This window comes from Apis florea, unplaced genomic scaffold (genome assembly GCF_048593485.1).
Source record: "Apis florea isolate Af1SG1 unplaced genomic scaffold, ASM4859348v1 contig_3203_pilon, whole genome shotgun sequence".
Lineage (NCBI taxonomy): Eukaryota > Metazoa > Arthropoda > Insecta > Hymenoptera > Apidae > Apis > Apis florea.
Genome location: NW_028256723.1, coordinates 8,257,313 through 8,274,621, shown reverse-complemented (window position 1 = coordinate 8,274,621; position 17,309 = coordinate 8,257,313). Strand labels below are relative to the sequence as shown.

Genomic DNA, 17,309 nt, shown 5'->3' with positions numbered 1-17,309 from the left:
ATGTTTATAATTTATTTATTTAATATTAGTTGTTATAAGATTTTCAGAGTAGTTAATATAATTGATTTATTCTAATATAAAATTATAAAAATTATTTTCAAAATTGCTTTCTATTTATTCATTGAAAAATTATTATAATATATATAAGTATTATATATATATATATAATCTTACTATATAATTTATAGTAATGAAAATAGATGAAAATAAGATTTGAAAAATTTATTAACGAAATATAAGTAATCATTATAATTATTTATTACACATAAATAGTTAAATTGCTATTAAATTACTATCAAGCTTTTTATTTATTCGTATATAATTTACAATTATCCTTATTTAATCAATTTTTTATTTTAAATTAATATTTTTAGAGAAATTATATTGTTGTACATGGTCGATATAATAGCATAATTTTAATTTTGAATGCAATATTTTAGTAATATGTTACGTATAATATTTATTTTTAATATATAATTTTAATAATAAAACTATTATTTATTTATATAGATTTTATATATATGCTAAGAATAATTAAGTGAAATTCGAAAATCATTTTTTTTGTGTCAATAGTATGAGAATCAATGATATTAATATTTTCTTGTTTTTTCTACGCCACAATCTCCATGAACTATATTTACCTATACTTTCATATTAATCAAAAATGCTACACTGTTAAGAATCTTATAGTTTCTACCAACATTACTAATTTCGCTCTTTACTATATTTCACATTCCTGTTTTTTTCTACTTTTGGCAATCTTGTTCAGAAATCTACTTATAAACTCGTTTACATCAAAAAAGTTTTTTCAAATGCGAATGAATATTTGTCGAGATTAAATTAAAAATTAGAATTCTCAATAATTATTCTTAATTTAATTTTTAGATTCGTAACAACAATATCTAATAAAATGTTTTAATTACGTTCGTAGAATATTAAAATTTTATTAAAGTATTTGTTCGCTTAGTTTAAACATACCTTTAGATTATTTTACAATGGGAAATATTGGTGAAAAAGTTCATGCGTTTTCACTACTAGACATTCAAACTTAAATTCTTTTTACCTCTTAACTATATACAAATAGAAAAAATAAATAAAAGAATTTTAACGAATAGAATAGAAAGATTATCTTGTAAAAATAGAAAGATTTTAAAAGCAAGAATAAATAATTCTTAGTTAAATTTCATTTTAAAACACTAGAAATTTTTTGTCTTGTGATACACTTCAATAAATAAGATTTGAAAATAATGATTATATATATATTATATATATATAAAACCATATTTATATATAAAAACTATCATTTATATATATATAAAGTTTAGCATTTTTAGTGTATTTTACGATTACTTTGAAACCATGTATTATTTATAGATTTTTCAATCAATCAAGTCAACAGATGAACATAAATGATGACTATATATTTTAATAGGTTAGTTCAAATTTTATGTTATACAAATGTATAGCATATATTTTTATTATCCTAATAATTTATTACATAAAGTACAAACAATCGATATATAATATAATTGATTATAACTCAATTTAATTTTGACTTAAATTCAACATGAGTTTGATTTGATATTGAATCAATTTTCGTTGATTTTAAATTATAATTCAATTTAAGTTGAAATCATAATTATGAATTCAATTTGATTATTACGATTCAATTTAATTTTATTATATTATCGTATTCTATATTTATTATATTATCCTTCTATTCTTTAAAAGGAAGGTAATTTAAATTTGGCGCGTGATAGTATTTCTATCGTCCAATCGGATGTTATAAAAAGCCAATATGGCGTCAATGTAACCCGTAAAATACGCTAAAAACGCTAAGTTTTACATACGCAAAACTTTTGATTCAATGAATTCCAACAATTGAAATCGATATTTTTGTATTTTACTGGTCAAAATCTATTGGACGATATAAAAAAAGTTTAATAATTTTTAGTGCTCCAAAACGAAGTTTAACCTAAGTTTTTATTAAATAACGTGGAGATGGAAATAGAGAATTGTGAAGGAAATAAACAAAAGTTAGATAGTCCAGGAGATACATCGGAATATTCTACACCAACAACAACTCAGTTAATGACTTATAAGCCTGTGAAAGTAAATTTGAAAAGATCATTGTGAGTATTAATCATTGATTTGTCAAAACTTATATCAGTAGTTTCTTGCTATACCTCTATGAATGTTATTTCAGTTCTTCGAAAATGTTAACAGAGAAAAATGATATTAAAAAAGAAGAAAATGATGCAAATACAAATAATGAAACAAATGTTCCAAACAAGGTTTGATAATATATTTCTTTCTTAAACAAATTAATTAATAATATATATAATTTATCAAATATTTTAGAAATATTATAATAGTTAGAACATAAACAACACATAATTTGAATTAATTTAAAAATTGTATTTCATAGGAAAATCATGATACTAGTGAACAAGATTTAAAATGTATTCCAAGAAAACGTCGATGGGGTACTACATTGTCTACAGATACTACACCTTCGTTTTCAATTTCAACAGATTCACTTAAAGTAATAATTCCATTTCTAATAATATACATTTATATTATTAATTATAATAATATTATAATAATAATAATACATTTGTACTTTTTAGAAGAATATTTTCTTGATTTTTATTCATTATTAATTACTATACTCAATATATTTTATAATTTTAAAGATTTCAAAAATTATCATATAATTATAATATATAATATAAATATGTAATATGTAATATATATTAGGTATTACTTTATTTATAAAGTTTTATTCTATATAATAGGCATTAGTGCCAGGAGCAAGACCATTGTCGATAAATGAAGTTCGTCTTTCAAAAGATGATGATGAAGATAGAGATCATTATCAGATTAGTGAAAAATGGCACAATTCTAATGAGGGAATAAATGATAATAAATCTGGTGATGAAAATGTACAAAAAAATGGTACAGCAAAAAAAGGAGAAGCAAAAATAGATAATCATATAGGTATGTAAATATTTTCAATAATCTATTTTATGTAAATTATTTTAAGATCATTGTCAAGTTTTATTTTTCAAAAGATTAATCAAAACAATTTGATTTTTTGTTCTAAATAGCAAGAGAATATTTTGCTTTTAATGTTTTAAATATTTGAAAGATATAAAAAATCTTTGTTTTTATAATATAGAATATTTTATTGAATATAATATTCTTGATTAAAAATTTTTATATTTTTATTAAATTGTTCTGATTTTTAGCGGCAAGACGAAAAATATCTATTGTTAAAGAAGTGCCACATATAAAATCTCCGAGTCCACCTGCTACAAAACCTACAAATATACTTTTGATCAAAAACTTGGTTCGTCCTTTCACTTTAAATCAAATTAAAGAGTTACTTTCACGTACTGGCACAATTGTTGAAAATGGATTCTGGATGGATAGAATTAAATCTAAATGTTTTGTAGAGGTATCAAAATTATTTTTAAATAATATATTCATTTAATATATTATATTATAAATATATTATAAATTAAAACAATGGTATATAAAGGATAATATTAATTGAATTGTCACAGTATGCAAATGAGGATCAGGCATTTGAGACAAGACAAGCATTACATGGTATATCCTGGCCTGTTTCAAATCCAAAAAGGCTTCATGTTGAATATGCAACCAAAGATGATATGGAATTGGCGCGAGAATTGTCAAAGGATCAATCTATTCCAAGAAAAACAGAACCTCTTGTACCATCCGATTCATGGCAACAAGATTGGAACCGTGAAGAAAGGACAAATACAAAGGTTATTTTTATAATATTATAACTGAACATATGTAATATATATTAAACATGTAAAGAATTTAAAGAAAAAATGTAAAAGTTCAAAAAAGATTTTTTCTTTAAAAAAATAATAATTCTAATAATATAATAACTAAATGAGAATTTTGATAATAGGTAATGGTAGTCCGAGAATGGGATCTAGGTAAAGAAGATGGCCAGCAGCACATAAAAGAAAAAGAACGTGAAAAAAAAGAACATGACAAAAAAAGACGGCAGAGGAGTCGGAGTCCAGCGGTGGAAGCACATTTGCCAGCTCCAGCCCGTAAATTCAAAAAGAAAGAGGATGAGCCACCACCAGCTAAACTTTTAGATGATCTCTTTAGGAAGACAAAAGCAACGCCATGCATATATTGGTTACCACTCATAAATGAACAGGTACATTAAAAATATATCAAATATATTTCATATTTATAAGTAGGAGAACAAATGTATATTAATTTTTTTTTTAATATTTGAAAAATATATTTATTTTTGCATTTCAGATTATTATTGAATTTTATTATAACTATTTTTATTTTTTAATTAAATATTAATTCGTCTAATTATAGTAAATTATATTTTTATTAATTTTTATATCTTATAAAGTATTAAATATCATTCTTATTTTTTGATCTAGTGATAAAATAAAAAGACAAAAAAATATTATTATAAAAAAAAATAATATTGAAACCAAAGAAAAATGAAGAGAACCCATGGGATTTAAACATATGACTTTTGATTAAAAAGTCAGTACATATATCTTTCACTAAGGCGTTTTTTTAATTCTTTAATGTTATTACTTCTTTTCATTAGATACAGAGATCTCATAATTTTTTAATAATAATTAAAGTGTATTTATACTTATAAATATAAAGTATCTTATTTTATATCTTGTGAAAACAATTTAAAATGACTTTATTTATTATAATTTTTCTTAAGTTTTATTCTTAAATATATATACAATATATATATATATACAGTATATATATATCTTTATATTTTTAAATTCTTCAAAATTTTTTTATTTTTGTTTATTTTAAGAATATTTTATTTTAGATTTATTAAATTATTTTTTCATTATTTTATCCGTTAAATATATGTTATTATTATTATAATTTATTATAATTTATTAAGGTACTTATACAAATATTTTAAATTACAGATAGTTGTGAAAGAAGAAATGAGAAGGCAACATATGGCAGAACATGCGCGCAGATTAGAAGAAATGAGACGCGCAGAGAGAAACAACAGAAACAGTCGTCGCCGTCGTAGTCCGAGAAAATAGTTCTCTGATCTACCACTTTCGATAAACGTACCTTTCCCTTTCTGATGCAAAAATTCCGATTTTGATCAGTTACATTTTTAAAAACGATGTTATGAATCACGGAAAGACAAATGAATTTTTTCTTTTTACATTAGACAGACTTGCCGAACATACTCTTTAAATTTTACTTTCTCAATCGTTCCACGATTTGCAGGCTGTTTTACGATTTAACATATGGTGTTAGAATTTGCGTTTTTATTCTTCAATTTTTTTCTTTTTTTTTTTTTTTTAATTCAGAAAACTTTTGTTTCTGTATCGACTTCGCGTATTAGTTTCTCTGTTTGATTTCATTCGTTCAATCGCTGATTTTTGTTCATTGGTCAGAAACTGTACAAATTTGTTGCATGATCAGGAAACGTCCCGATCTCCGATCCATCGTCCCTGAAATTTCAGCATTAAGGGGGTATTCTGGTAATCCGGCCAAAAAGATAAGCAATATTCAGGATTTTTTTTCTCGGTAAATAAATGATAGCTTTGTAAAACTTTTATACTATATTAATGCTTACTTAACTTTTTTTTATTTATATATAATTTATATATAGTTTTTTTACATAAAATAATGTGCAATAACATCTCTAAGAAAATCTTATTGGCGGAATAGAAAAATTAACTGAAACAAAAATTTTTTACATATTTTCTAATTAATTTCTATGGCTTTAATCGATAGCACTTATGCCAAAAGTGACTAATTCTTAAATACGAAAGATTATTTTTTAATTACAATTTCTATCTGCAAAAAAAGTATGTAATATTCAATTTAATTAATTAAATATATATATATATATATATATATACATTAATTAAGTATATCGACAATAGTCAATGATTTGTAAAATAATTTTAAAAAATTTCAAACTAATTGATTTATATAATCTTTTTTATTTTTATTCCGCCAATAAGAAAAAAGTCGTTTCGAGAAAAATTAAAAAGTTTTCTATACTGACTTTTTTAAATTTAATAAATATAAATTTATATTCAATCGGCAATTCTGGCTCTATAAAATGCCTTTAGCTACTTCATACTCTTTATCTTCAGTTGATCTAACATTTCTATCGACTTGGCTTGTTTTGAAGTTAGTATTCTCGCGTTCTGATTTTGCAGATTCACGTTTCGTTCTACTTCTCCGTGACTGACATGGCATCTGGCTCGATAATCATGTTCATCCTTTGCATTATTTTTAGAAGTTTAACTCTTCCATTAATGTGCAAGCAGCACATTACATGGCAATTTTTATTAAGACTTTTTTTCAGAAAAAATATATTTGGGAAGCGTTACATGCAAGAGTTAAAACTTTTATTGTTCTTTTGCGTGTTCGTCTCCAAACATTTTTCTATAATCATCTATATGAAATCATTATACATGGGCTTCGAAGTATCACGAATCTTATCATCAATAACAAATGGATGTTTATAATCTTCCAATGTTTTAGCTGCTTCAGCCTTGTGCCATTTACATCAAGATTCAGGTCCTTCTGCGCAATAGGAATGCTGAGGATTTTCGACAGTCGAAATTTTACGATAGTAAGTCGTTCATACTGCTTTCCTCATCTCTTCGATTGAATTTGAGTGTCGATATAGCCAAGCTAGTAATAAAAAATTCCTCTATCAATTTATTTGTCAACTATATTTTTTCGCCATTGTACTTTTCCTCTTTTTCTTTGATTTATTCGTCCTTGATTTGCAGTTGTTTTTGTGTCTTTTTCAACTGAGTAAGTTGTTTTTAATATTCGCGCATTTCTTCATATATAAAATGCACTCTTTCTTCTTATTAATGAAGTCATCTTCTTAAGATTTCGCATCTAATTCTCCAATGAAACAATCATATATTTTTCGTCATATTTTTTGATAGATCTTTCAAAACTTTTAAAATACCGTCTATTTTCATCGTATCTTCGTGGTTGGCGTCGCACATTGCATGATTTCGTGTCATGCATTGTTTTAATATGCGTCGCTCATACTATACGAGGGAAATCTATGTTCAATGTTGAAATAATATTTATATTTGAAAATTTCATTATATTTCGAAGATAAGAGAAATATTTGGAAGGTATAAAGTAATATTATAGAATCAATTAGAGATAAAACTAGGTATTATTAAATAGACCGAAACGAGCCGCTCGACCGCTAGTGTTCATGCGGCGCGCTTCGGCTTGTTCGTTACAAAAAATTATATTAGTCTAAATTATTTTGAATTTTGCTATCAAATTTTCAGATAACATTTTTAAAGATACATACTTTCGAAAAATGTATAAAAAAAATTGATTTTTTGAAACCGGATTACCAGAATATCCCCTTAAACCATACTTCTTACAGGTCGACATTGACTATCCAACAGTGCGGCGTAACTGTAGAACAAACGATAGTGTTTGCATCGTGTAGGAGTGATGCATCACGTTCTACGATACGTCGTAGTGCGATATCGCAAAACGTGCCCTGGGAATTGGAGGATAATCAAACGAAAAACTGTCCACATAGGGAAAAAAACTTGAAACTTAATATTCATGATCATTGAAAATGTTTTCTTACAAGAAGACAAAATAAAATAAAAACAAACAAAAATGAAATGAAATGAAAGTTGAACGAATTGTTAGAAGCAGCAACAAACAAAAAACCCGAAATGATGATGGCGAGAGACTGTGGTATTGACTGATACGAAGTTATCTTAAAGCATCAATGAGAGTATTTTCTCTCCCTGGAGTTATTTCTTTTCTTTGTCGGTAGAATAGCCTGACTTCCTTGAATTCTGACATATACTACCATAAATTTGGTAGTAAAATGTAAAGTTTTGGTGTTTCTCGTTTTCGCGCAATAAATTTGCACAACCAGAAACACATTTGTATATATAAAATATAATTCAATATACCGTGATATGACATGTAAAATTATCAATAAATGTAAAACACTATAGGTTATATATAAAAAATACATTTGCCGCTTACTTTATACAATGTCACACCATATTTAGAAGATTTGTCATTCATCCTTGAAATAAGATCGAAAGATTTACGAAAAAAATACACTTTTAAAACAGAAAATAAATTTATTCGTTATATTTATTTTATTATTTGTATTCGAATTCGTGCGATTCGAATGAATGTATTTTACTAACATATAATCGGAAAGAAAACCATTTCACAAGGAAAGGAATTATATAACAAAATAACTCAAGCATGTGACAATTAATGTTTCATTACAACCAGGAAACGATTGTTTACGTAAACTTATTCGATCTTTATTTATATTAACATCGTTAACGCTAACATTGTAATTGCTTCAATTTACAAAAATCGTGAATTACAAGATGTGTGCATGTCAGCTATTAATTAAAACATCTCACAATCATAAATATTATAAATAGGAAAAATAAAACTGAACTGAAAATTTCAAGTTTAATGTTTAACTTAACTACCAGTTTGTACACTATTATGTCCTTTCTGCAATTAAACTAATCTTAACAATGTTATGTTCAAGAAACACTTCTTTCGCATTTAAAAAAAAAACATAATTATACAATAATATACATCTTTTATTATTTTCATTTATTTTATATTATTTCATAAAAAAGATCAAGAATTGAAACGATTATAAAGAACTGTAATATTTGTTTTGATTATAATTCCAAATTTATTTTTAAATCGTATTGATCCTACAACTAATATATATTTTAATATGACTTATTATTGTACATATATGTATAAGTATTTTTTATATAAAACTAAAAAAGCAAATGCTAAAATAATTCAACATATAATATTAGAAATATTTTAATTTTTGAATTTAAATAATAAATATTTAAAATTTTTTTCTTGAATCAATTTAAAAAATTGAAAAAAGAAACTTTTCAGATTTATATTTATAAAGTAATTAGATTATTTAAATGGGAATAAAATTGTAATAAGTTACTATAGAAAAATAGTTTGAAATAGTTAATTAATATAGTTAGATAGTTCAATATATGAATCATTAATAGAATAATTAGAATCAATACATGAATCATCAATAGGATAATAATCAATATTTTAAGAATCAATATTTTCATTAATTTTTATTCTTTATAATGGTATTCTGAAATTATTTTAAGAAATTCGAAATTAACAATAATTTTCAATCTCTAAAAAAAATTTCTTTCTTAATTTATAAATATTTTGCCTAAAAATTCATATTTAACAATAAAATTTTAATGAAATGAAATTTATCTTTTGCAGTCGCATTTGCATCACAATTAATTAATTTAAAATATATAATTTGAATGTATATATGCGATTATATTAATTTTGCAATACATTCAATTTAAAAAATAAAGTTTGAATATAGGATTATAAAGGATTCGATCTTATAAATATAATAAAAAATGTGTGTATACATTACAATTCGAATTTATAATCCAAAAAATTTGAACGATAATACTTGAAAATTATAAAAAAAAAAAATATTTTTTTTACAATGTTGATCTTTAATTTATTATTGTAAACAAATGAATTTAACGATAATATATTATATTTGGATTTTATAATTTATTTGTAAAACGTATACACGTATTTTTATAGTTTTGATACGTTTATCTCGTTATCAAAAGGATGCATATTAAGTTAATGATGAACGCATTAATTTAATTCCTATATTGAAAAATTTTTGATATTTTATGTTTCGATTTTCAAATAATAAAATAAATAATCTAATTAAAACCCTTTTTATGTACAATATTCGTTAAATATTATCATTATACTGAGTTTATTTCATATTTGCTAGCAACATATATAAATAATAAATAGTATTTGAAATATTTAATCAAAATATCATTGATTTAAAAAATAAATTGAAAATAAAACATTTGTATATAAAAAGGGCTTAATACAAATATATTAAAATTTTTTTCAAAATTGATATCAATTATTCATTTTGCTTATTATTTACTCATACCACATTTATTTTATTTCGATGGGCATCATTTAATACATTAGTCGACTTTCACGACACTGTAGATTTTTCGTACAAACCAGAAACAGGCAAAGAAACCAATTGATCCTATTAAATATATAAATATATAATATAAAATAATAGTTTATTTTTTATAAAACATCATAATTTTATTAATAAAGAAGAAATACATCTTACCCGTCAAAACGAAAAATAAATAAACCATAATACAAGTATAACCGAAGTAGAGAAATGTAGATGTAGCATCTTCTATTTCCAATTTAGTCATGAAAAAATGTATACAGTAAACTAATAAATAAAATGCAGTAAATCCAGATGTTAGGAAACTACGCCACCACCAATGATAATCCTATAAAAAATATAATTTAAATATTTTTAATAATTATATCTATTTTATTAAAAATATTATTTATTTACCTCTGCGCAAAGATGAAAATAGCAAAGTAAAATTGTTGTTTCTGAACACGTAATTACAAGTATAACAAATACCAAAAAGAGAAATCCAAACATGTAATATACCTGACTTGCCCTGAAAAAATAAGCTAAAATTTAGAATAAAAATGTTAAAAATAAAAAATTCTCTTTTATTTATACATATTAAATTAGTAATAATTGAGAATAATTTAAATTAATAATATTTGTGATTGCAAAAACTACTACAATATATTTTAATAATACTTACCACAAAGAATTAAGAATAAAGAATAATTGTATAAATATACATCCAAAAGGTAGAACTCCACCCATTATTACCCCAGGTATTGGTTGAGTATAAAAACTTTGCTCTGGTATTTGTCTAGGAATTTGGTTAGTTCTTACAGGATGCTCTAAAGACTGAAATAAAATTATTAATTTTTCTATGAAATATATTTTTATTATATATAAAACAGTTATATAATATATAAACAAGATGGAAAATATTTTGAAAAAAGAAGAAAGATTTTACATTTCCTTTTTTTAATAAAGAAAGATTTTGTAAAAAAAAAATTACCCTTTTTCTAAATCCAAAATAAGCACCAATAAATGTTAATGGAAGAGATACTCCAAACCAAAGTGCTAGAAGGGCAATAAGAGTACTAAATGGTACTGCAGCTGAACTTTCATTTGCCCAAAATATTAAATTCATTATGAAGAATAAACTGAATACAATTCTGTAAATAATTCAATAAAATTAAATATTTTTTTACATGACAAAAAGTATTATATGAATTTGTATATAATTTATGTTAATATTCATTCTATATATATATATAGAATATTCTGTGTATGTGTGTCTTAAAAATGTTGGAACATTCATAAACTAGAAATTCTTGATAATTTCAAACAACATTTTCTTTTGCAAAAACCTTCATTACTTATTACTTTGTTAACGAGTTATTAACAAAAAATAATCACGGACCTACCGTTGACTATGTTATATAATTATAACAATGAATAAATAAATAAATAAATAAATAATATTCAACATATTTTTTTTTAAATATATTGTTTGAATCTGTTCATGATCGGTCGGCGGCACATAGCTAACGCTATTGTCGCAACTCGACTAAATTATGTGCTTTATGATTAGTTAATGTGTTATAACTTGTTAACAAAGTTATAAACTTTTGCAAAGAAAAATGTTGCTTAAAATTACTTTCAATTTACAGATGTTTCAATTTTTTATTTTCTATATCATTTTCAATGTGCAAGAAATTATTATATTTATAGTCAAAATAATATTGGCTGAAAAGATGTTATTATTATATTTATATTTTATTATTAACTTTGGTTCCTGACATTTTCATTATCTCGAAAATGTACAATATTGAAAATTAATTAATTATTAATATTCCAATTCATTCATATTTATTCAAAAAATTTTTGTAAATTCTTTTAAAGCTAAAGCTCACATTTTAAAGCTAAAATCTTAAATAATTTTTTCGTATAAATTTTAACAAAAAATTAATTATTTATTAATAATTATTGTGTAGAGTATTGCAAATTCCCGATAAACAATTAATGTAATAAACAATTAATTTATTTAATTATAATTAAAATTATAAGTAAAAATTATATATAAATGTAAAAAAAAAAAAAAGTTTGAGATATATTCATATTTAAAAATAAATCTCATAATAATATGAAATTTGTAAAAAACATATTATTTTAGATATAATGCATTAATCATTAATAAATAATAACTATTGGAAAATACTCTTCAGTAAAATTTAAATAACAAAATTACTCAGAGAATTTTCTAGCTTTAAGATCTAAAAATATAGAATTTTTTAATAGAAAAATATTAATTAATTAATTTTCATAATAATTAAGAATTGCAATCAAAATTAGTAGCAGATATCTTTTTTATCATCATACAATGTTTCTTTATCATTTATAAATTAATAAGTCAGAGTTCCTATCACTTGCAAGATGGCATTATTTAATTTATATTTATATATTACATTATATCAAATTCTATATATATTTTTGTATTTTTTATATGTGAAATATATGCGTATTTTATATACATTTTTTTTTATTATGTATATATTTCATTTTTATTTTTGGATTTTTTTATGTTACGATATTTCGAAAATCAGAGAAAATTTTCATATGTCACTTATTTTTTAATCATATTCTAATACAAAATTGCAAATTTGAATAAGAATTTTTACGAAAATATTTACAAAAATTTCTATTTTATATTAGGAAAATATAATTCAAGAAAAGGTGACATGTAAAACTTTTATATTTTCAAGAAAAATTTTTTACGAGACATATATTTACAATTGTAGTGTTAGATGCAAGAAGATCTTCAGTAATAATTATCAGTTTCTATATTTTTAAAAAAATTTCGCCAACATTCAGTTTTAAAAATACAAAAAATTTATATATATATAAAAAATATAGAATTTTATAAACATTTTACTCAAAAAAAACTTAATCATTTTGAGATTTTTCTTATATCCAACAATATTAATAGTACAAGCTGTGATTAATTTTAATAATAATTTTATAATTTTATGAAATAATATTTACTATGTATCAATTTTTATTAAATAAGATAAAAGTAAAGTGTTACCCAGGACTCAGCATAGATGTCAATACTACATTTGATTTCCATTTTTCACCACCGAAACTTTTATATATTCTAGCAGATACATAACCAGCAGTAGCTCCAAGACAAACATATAAAACCATGGCACAAGTCATTAAAGCTCCTCTATTTGCAGGAGATAAAAATCCCAAACAAGCAAATGCTATTGATAATATAAAAAAGTTTTTTAATTTTTACATTTTAAATATATTAAATATATATATACATATATATTTAAAAACTTACCAAGTGTTACAAGTGTCATATAGAACACCTGAACTCCAGATCCAAGTAAAACTGAGAGTAACATTCCTTTACGAGGAGGTCTAAATACATCACCATGAACTAATTTCCAACCAAATTCTTCATGTGCGTCTTCTCCTGATTCTATCTGGAAAGAAGCCTGCGTTATTGCAACACAGACATTATAGTTTTATGATACAAAACAAAATGTTGGATCGTATGTCCTCATTAATTAATACAATAATACAATAATATTATGTTAATAATTTTAAAAGTTGCATGAAATATAAATTTAATGATTAATAAAATAAAAAATTTTAAAAATGCAGACTAAATGAATAGTACGTTTTTTTATTATACCTGATTATATCTTGCAATATCTTTGTGCAATGTTCGCAGCAATATCATGGCCACCATTCCAGAAAGAAACAAAACGATTATTAATGAATTAAGAATACTGAACCACTGAATATTTGTATGCGGCATAGATTCTAAAATATAATCCCACCTAGATGACCATTTGATTGTACTATTTTCCTAAAATTAAAAATATAATCATAATTTTTGCTTAATAAAATTATCAAAATAATATATTATTTTTAGTTTGTTAATATTAATGCTTACTATATATGTTACAGAGTATGTATAAGTAACAAGTAATTGTTGACCAGCAGAAAGTGGATCATGTGGTATGTCTAATGGTGCTTTGTTTTCACAGTCAGGAATATTACCATGTTTAATACTACGAGGAACCACTTTAGCAGCTATTAAAATAAATAAATATGATTTCAGTAAGATTCAGTAAATGGAAATTAAAGTACAGATAAAGGACAGATATAAAGTTTAATTCTTACATATTATGCGTCCACCATTTTCCTTAAATGCAGATCCCCATTCTTCTTTAACACCACTATGATACGTAATTGTAAGGTCTACATGATTAAATAGGTAATAAGTTTTTGCTTTGATATATGCAGCCTAATAAAGAAGAAATTAATTAATTTTACTTAATGTATATGTTTAAAATTTAAGATATAATAAATATTTTTCAAATCTTCTATAAAAGATTTATTATAATAATTATTTTTTTTTTTTGATTTTCTTTTAATGCATAAATAATATTGATTTAAATTTACATTAATACTGCAACTATCCACTTGAGATCTTGATTCTCGAGAAAAACATCCCATTGGAAATCCAGTGCTACAATATTGTCGTTCATCTTCTAATTGATAACACCATGTAACTGGCATATTATCTATAAAAAAATTAATATAGTTATAATAATATGGCTATTTTATCTTAAATTCATTAAATTATGAATATATTACCAACTATCCAATGATGCTGATAATTAAATGCCATTCCTTTTTTCAAAAATTCCAATTTTCTTTCTGAATCTCTATCTCCTCCTTGATATGTTCTTTGACACACTGTTGCACATTTAACATTTTTCATGAATTCTAACTGAAAATTTACATAATTTATATTTTTTTTTATATATATAAATTATATTTTTATTTTTAATATTTTTAATTTTTAATATTTATATTTTTAATTTTTTTTACATATATGAAATTATTTTTCAAGAGCAAACTTAAATATTTTAAATATAATTTTCAGAAAAAAAACTATTTTATTGAAATTTTTTATACAATTGATAAAATTATTTTTCCAATTCTTATTCCAAAATAGAATCTATACAAGATAGAAAAAAAGAATTCTATATGGAAAAGTAAATTGAAAATGAAAAATATAATTCTTTTATTTTATATTTTTTTAGTAATTTAATAATATGATAATTTGATATTTAATATTTATAAATTATAAATTTTTATATTTTTTATAATTATAATTCTTATATTTTATAAAGATCTTTAATATCATACCTTATATGGAGAAGGTCTTATTCGTTCTCCAAATACAACTTGTCCTAAATTTTCAACAGGACTTTGACTTTCATCAGAAGGGCAAAAATCAAAGCTAAAGAAAAATGATATTATAATGATATAATGATTCAAACATTTATATCACATATCATATTTATATTATATTTATACACTTATATTTTTTTTGAAGACTTACTGATGATATTCATATGGTATTACATACTTCTCAGTATTTAAACGATTTACATACAGTTTAATTTCAGACTGAAAAAAAAAAAAAAAATTTAACAAAACAAAATACTTATCTAATACTTAAATAGATTGTAATTATATATAAGTATTTTACATTTTTCAAATTATCAAATATCTAAGAAATAAATTATTTCTTTTTTAAATTAACTTTTATGAAGTTTCTATAAATTATAAATAATATAAATAAACTTAAAAAAAAATATTTAAATTTTTATATTTTTAAAATATATTGTTGTATTTAATTTATTAGTCATAAACTTAAAAATTGAATATAATATTTATATAAAACAAGAAATATATAAAATATATATAATATATTAATAATTAATTAATAAGAATTATTTTTTATAATTTATATATTGCTGACATTTCATTATACAAATCAGAATGCAAATTAAATATAAAATATTTATTCGCAAAGTGAAATTAAGAATATCTCAAATTCTTAAAAATTATATAAATAATTATATTTTTTATTAAAACCTTTCGTGGCTCAATTTTAATACTATAATCGCATGTCACGAAAGGCCACGTCAAAAGATATTTGTAATTACTAAAAATTAATCCTTAATTAATGTAATACCAAAAATAAAAATTAGATTAAAATATGAAGTATTATTAATACTTGACAAGTATTATAATAACGAATATAAAGTATTTATATTTGTAAAAAGAAAGAAAAAAAATGATAAACTAATGTAGTTATGATTAATTTTTGAAATATTTAAAAATTTTTCATACGCACTTTACACGTTTCAGAAGTTTCTCCAACTTTGCAATAATTCACGGGCGCTAAACCCGGTAAATAAAAAGCTAATGAATGATGAATTGAACATACAACAAACAATAAATACAGCAAAATTATTTTCGCCATTGTGTATTGTTGTTCGTTCTTACTAACTACTTGCCTAGTGCAAGTATATGTCAATTATTATATGAAAAACATCGGACACTACACTGCCATGATACCGTCATTGATAACAGACGTATTAGACACAGATCGGTAATTTTACCGCGTGGCAGTTTTGTTATTTATATTATCAAATTTCTAATTAATCTAATTTTTAATAAATCAGATAAAAATAAAAAATAATTAGAATTCTTTTTTTTTTAATTTTTATATTGTTAACGTATTTGTAATGTCTTTAAATATATAAATATAATGAATTTATAATTTTTAAGTGCCTTTTATTTTAAATCACTTTATCACAAACTAAATATAATATAGACATATCATCCAATTTAATTTTATATTATATATATGAATTTCATATGAATTATCGATTCAGAATAAAAAAAGATAACATTGTTATGACAAAAAAAAAGAATTAAACATATAATTAATATTATTATTAAAATTATTATATAAAAAATTTATTGTAAAAATTAAGAATATATTATAATAACAAAAAAAGATTTTTTTACTTTTTTTAATTTTATCAAATTTAATATTTTGATATGTTTCGATTGAATATAATTACTAAATTCGGTTTAAATCGTAGAAAAATCAAATATAAAAATTTTTGATTTTTCATACGATCGATAGTATAGAATGACATAAAATTCTATAAAGTTTTAGATCTATTTTATATTTTATCTGTGATTTTATTAAATAATCTTAAATAATAAATTTTTTAAATATATCTGAAAATAATAAAAAATTAAATGATATATAATTGTATAAAACATTATTTAAATAAAATAAAGTTTAATTTTTTATATAAAAGTTTTTGTGATTAATTTAATAATTCAATTCAAGTATAATATATATTAT

The 17,309-nt window shown here is 22.3% G+C and overlaps 2 protein-coding genes across 9 annotated transcripts; one reads left to right on the top strand and one right to left on the bottom strand.

Moving 5' to 3' along the window:
- Positions 1–1,782: 1,782 nt before the first annotated feature.
- Positions 1,783–8,521, top strand: Acn (apoptotic chromatin condensation inducer acinus). Of its 5 annotated transcripts, XM_086911002.1 has the most exons (11): positions 1,793–2,132; positions 2,207–2,294; positions 2,429–2,545; positions 2,799–3,000; positions 3,252–3,460; positions 3,570–3,794; positions 3,947–4,207; positions 4,974–5,123; positions 5,488–5,592; positions 6,565–6,655; positions 7,448–8,094. In XM_086911002.1, the coding sequence occupies exons 1-8, from the start codon at positions 2,002–2,004 to the stop codon at positions 5,094–5,096; spliced, it is 1,356 nt and encodes a 451-aa protein (XP_086767128.1). In that variant the 5' UTR covers positions 1,793–2,001; the 3' UTR covers positions 5,097–5,123; positions 5,488–5,592; positions 6,565–6,655; positions 7,448–8,094. The 5 variants fall into 5 exon arrangements, with proteins under 5 accessions (XP_086767126.1, XP_086767125.1, XP_086767128.1 ...); XM_086911000.1 differs by having other exon boundaries at positions 1,783–2,132; positions 4,974–5,592; positions 7,448–8,521; XM_086911001.1 differs by lacking the exon at positions 6,565–6,655 and having other exon boundaries at positions 7,448–8,173.
- TM9SF2 (transmembrane 9 superfamily protein member 2) lies at positions 8,155–16,750 on the bottom strand. Of its 4 annotated transcripts, none has more exons than XM_012484675.3 (15): positions 16,281–16,750; positions 15,480–15,547; positions 15,284–15,377; positions 14,726–14,861; positions 14,531–14,652; positions 14,249–14,372; positions 14,019–14,158; positions 13,755–13,931; positions 13,398–13,542; positions 13,137–13,314; positions 11,064–11,223; positions 10,755–10,906; positions 10,490–10,601; positions 10,250–10,421; positions 8,155–10,159 (listed from the first exon to the last, which is right to left on the bottom strand). In XM_012484675.3, the coding sequence occupies exons 1-15, from the start codon at positions 16,407–16,409 to the stop codon at positions 10,092–10,094; spliced, it is 1,977 nt and encodes a 658-aa protein (XP_012340129.3). In that variant the 5' UTR covers positions 16,410–16,750; the 3' UTR covers positions 8,155–10,091. The 4 variants fall into 4 exon arrangements, 2 of the variants coding, with proteins under 2 accessions (XP_012340129.3, XP_031771492.2); XR_015292889.1 differs by having other exon boundaries at positions 8,345–10,159; positions 10,490–10,614; XR_015292888.1 differs by having other exon boundaries at positions 8,345–10,159; positions 10,490–10,614; positions 13,398–13,554; positions 16,281–16,540.
- Positions 16,751–17,309: the final 559 nt, after the last annotated feature.

Bases quoted from the DNA above. Each gene is read 5' to 3' on its own strand.
- Acn (XM_086910999.1), top strand. From the start codon at position 2,002: ATGGAAATAGAGAATTGTGAAGGAAATAAACAAAAGTTAGATAGTCCA. The intron at 2,133-2,206 runs GTGAGTATTAAT...ATGTTATTTCAG, and splicing joins GTAAATTTGAAAAGATCATT to TTCTTCGAAAATGTTAACAG. The intron at 3,795-3,946 runs GTTATTTTTATA...TTTTGATAATAG, and splicing joins AAGAAAGGACAAATACAAAG to GTAATGGTAGTCCGAGAATG.
- TM9SF2 (XM_031915632.2), bottom strand. From the start codon at position 16,409: ATGGCGAAAATAATTTTGCTGTATTTATTGTTTGTTGTATGTTCAATT. The intron at 14,862-15,283 runs GTATGATATTAA...GTAAATTTTCAG, and splicing joins TAAGACCTTCTCCATATAAG to TTAGAATTCATGAAAAATGT. The intron at 11,224-13,136 runs GTAACACTTTAC...AATTATTTACAG, and splicing joins ACATCTATGCTGAGTCCTGG to AATTGTATTCAGTTTATTCT.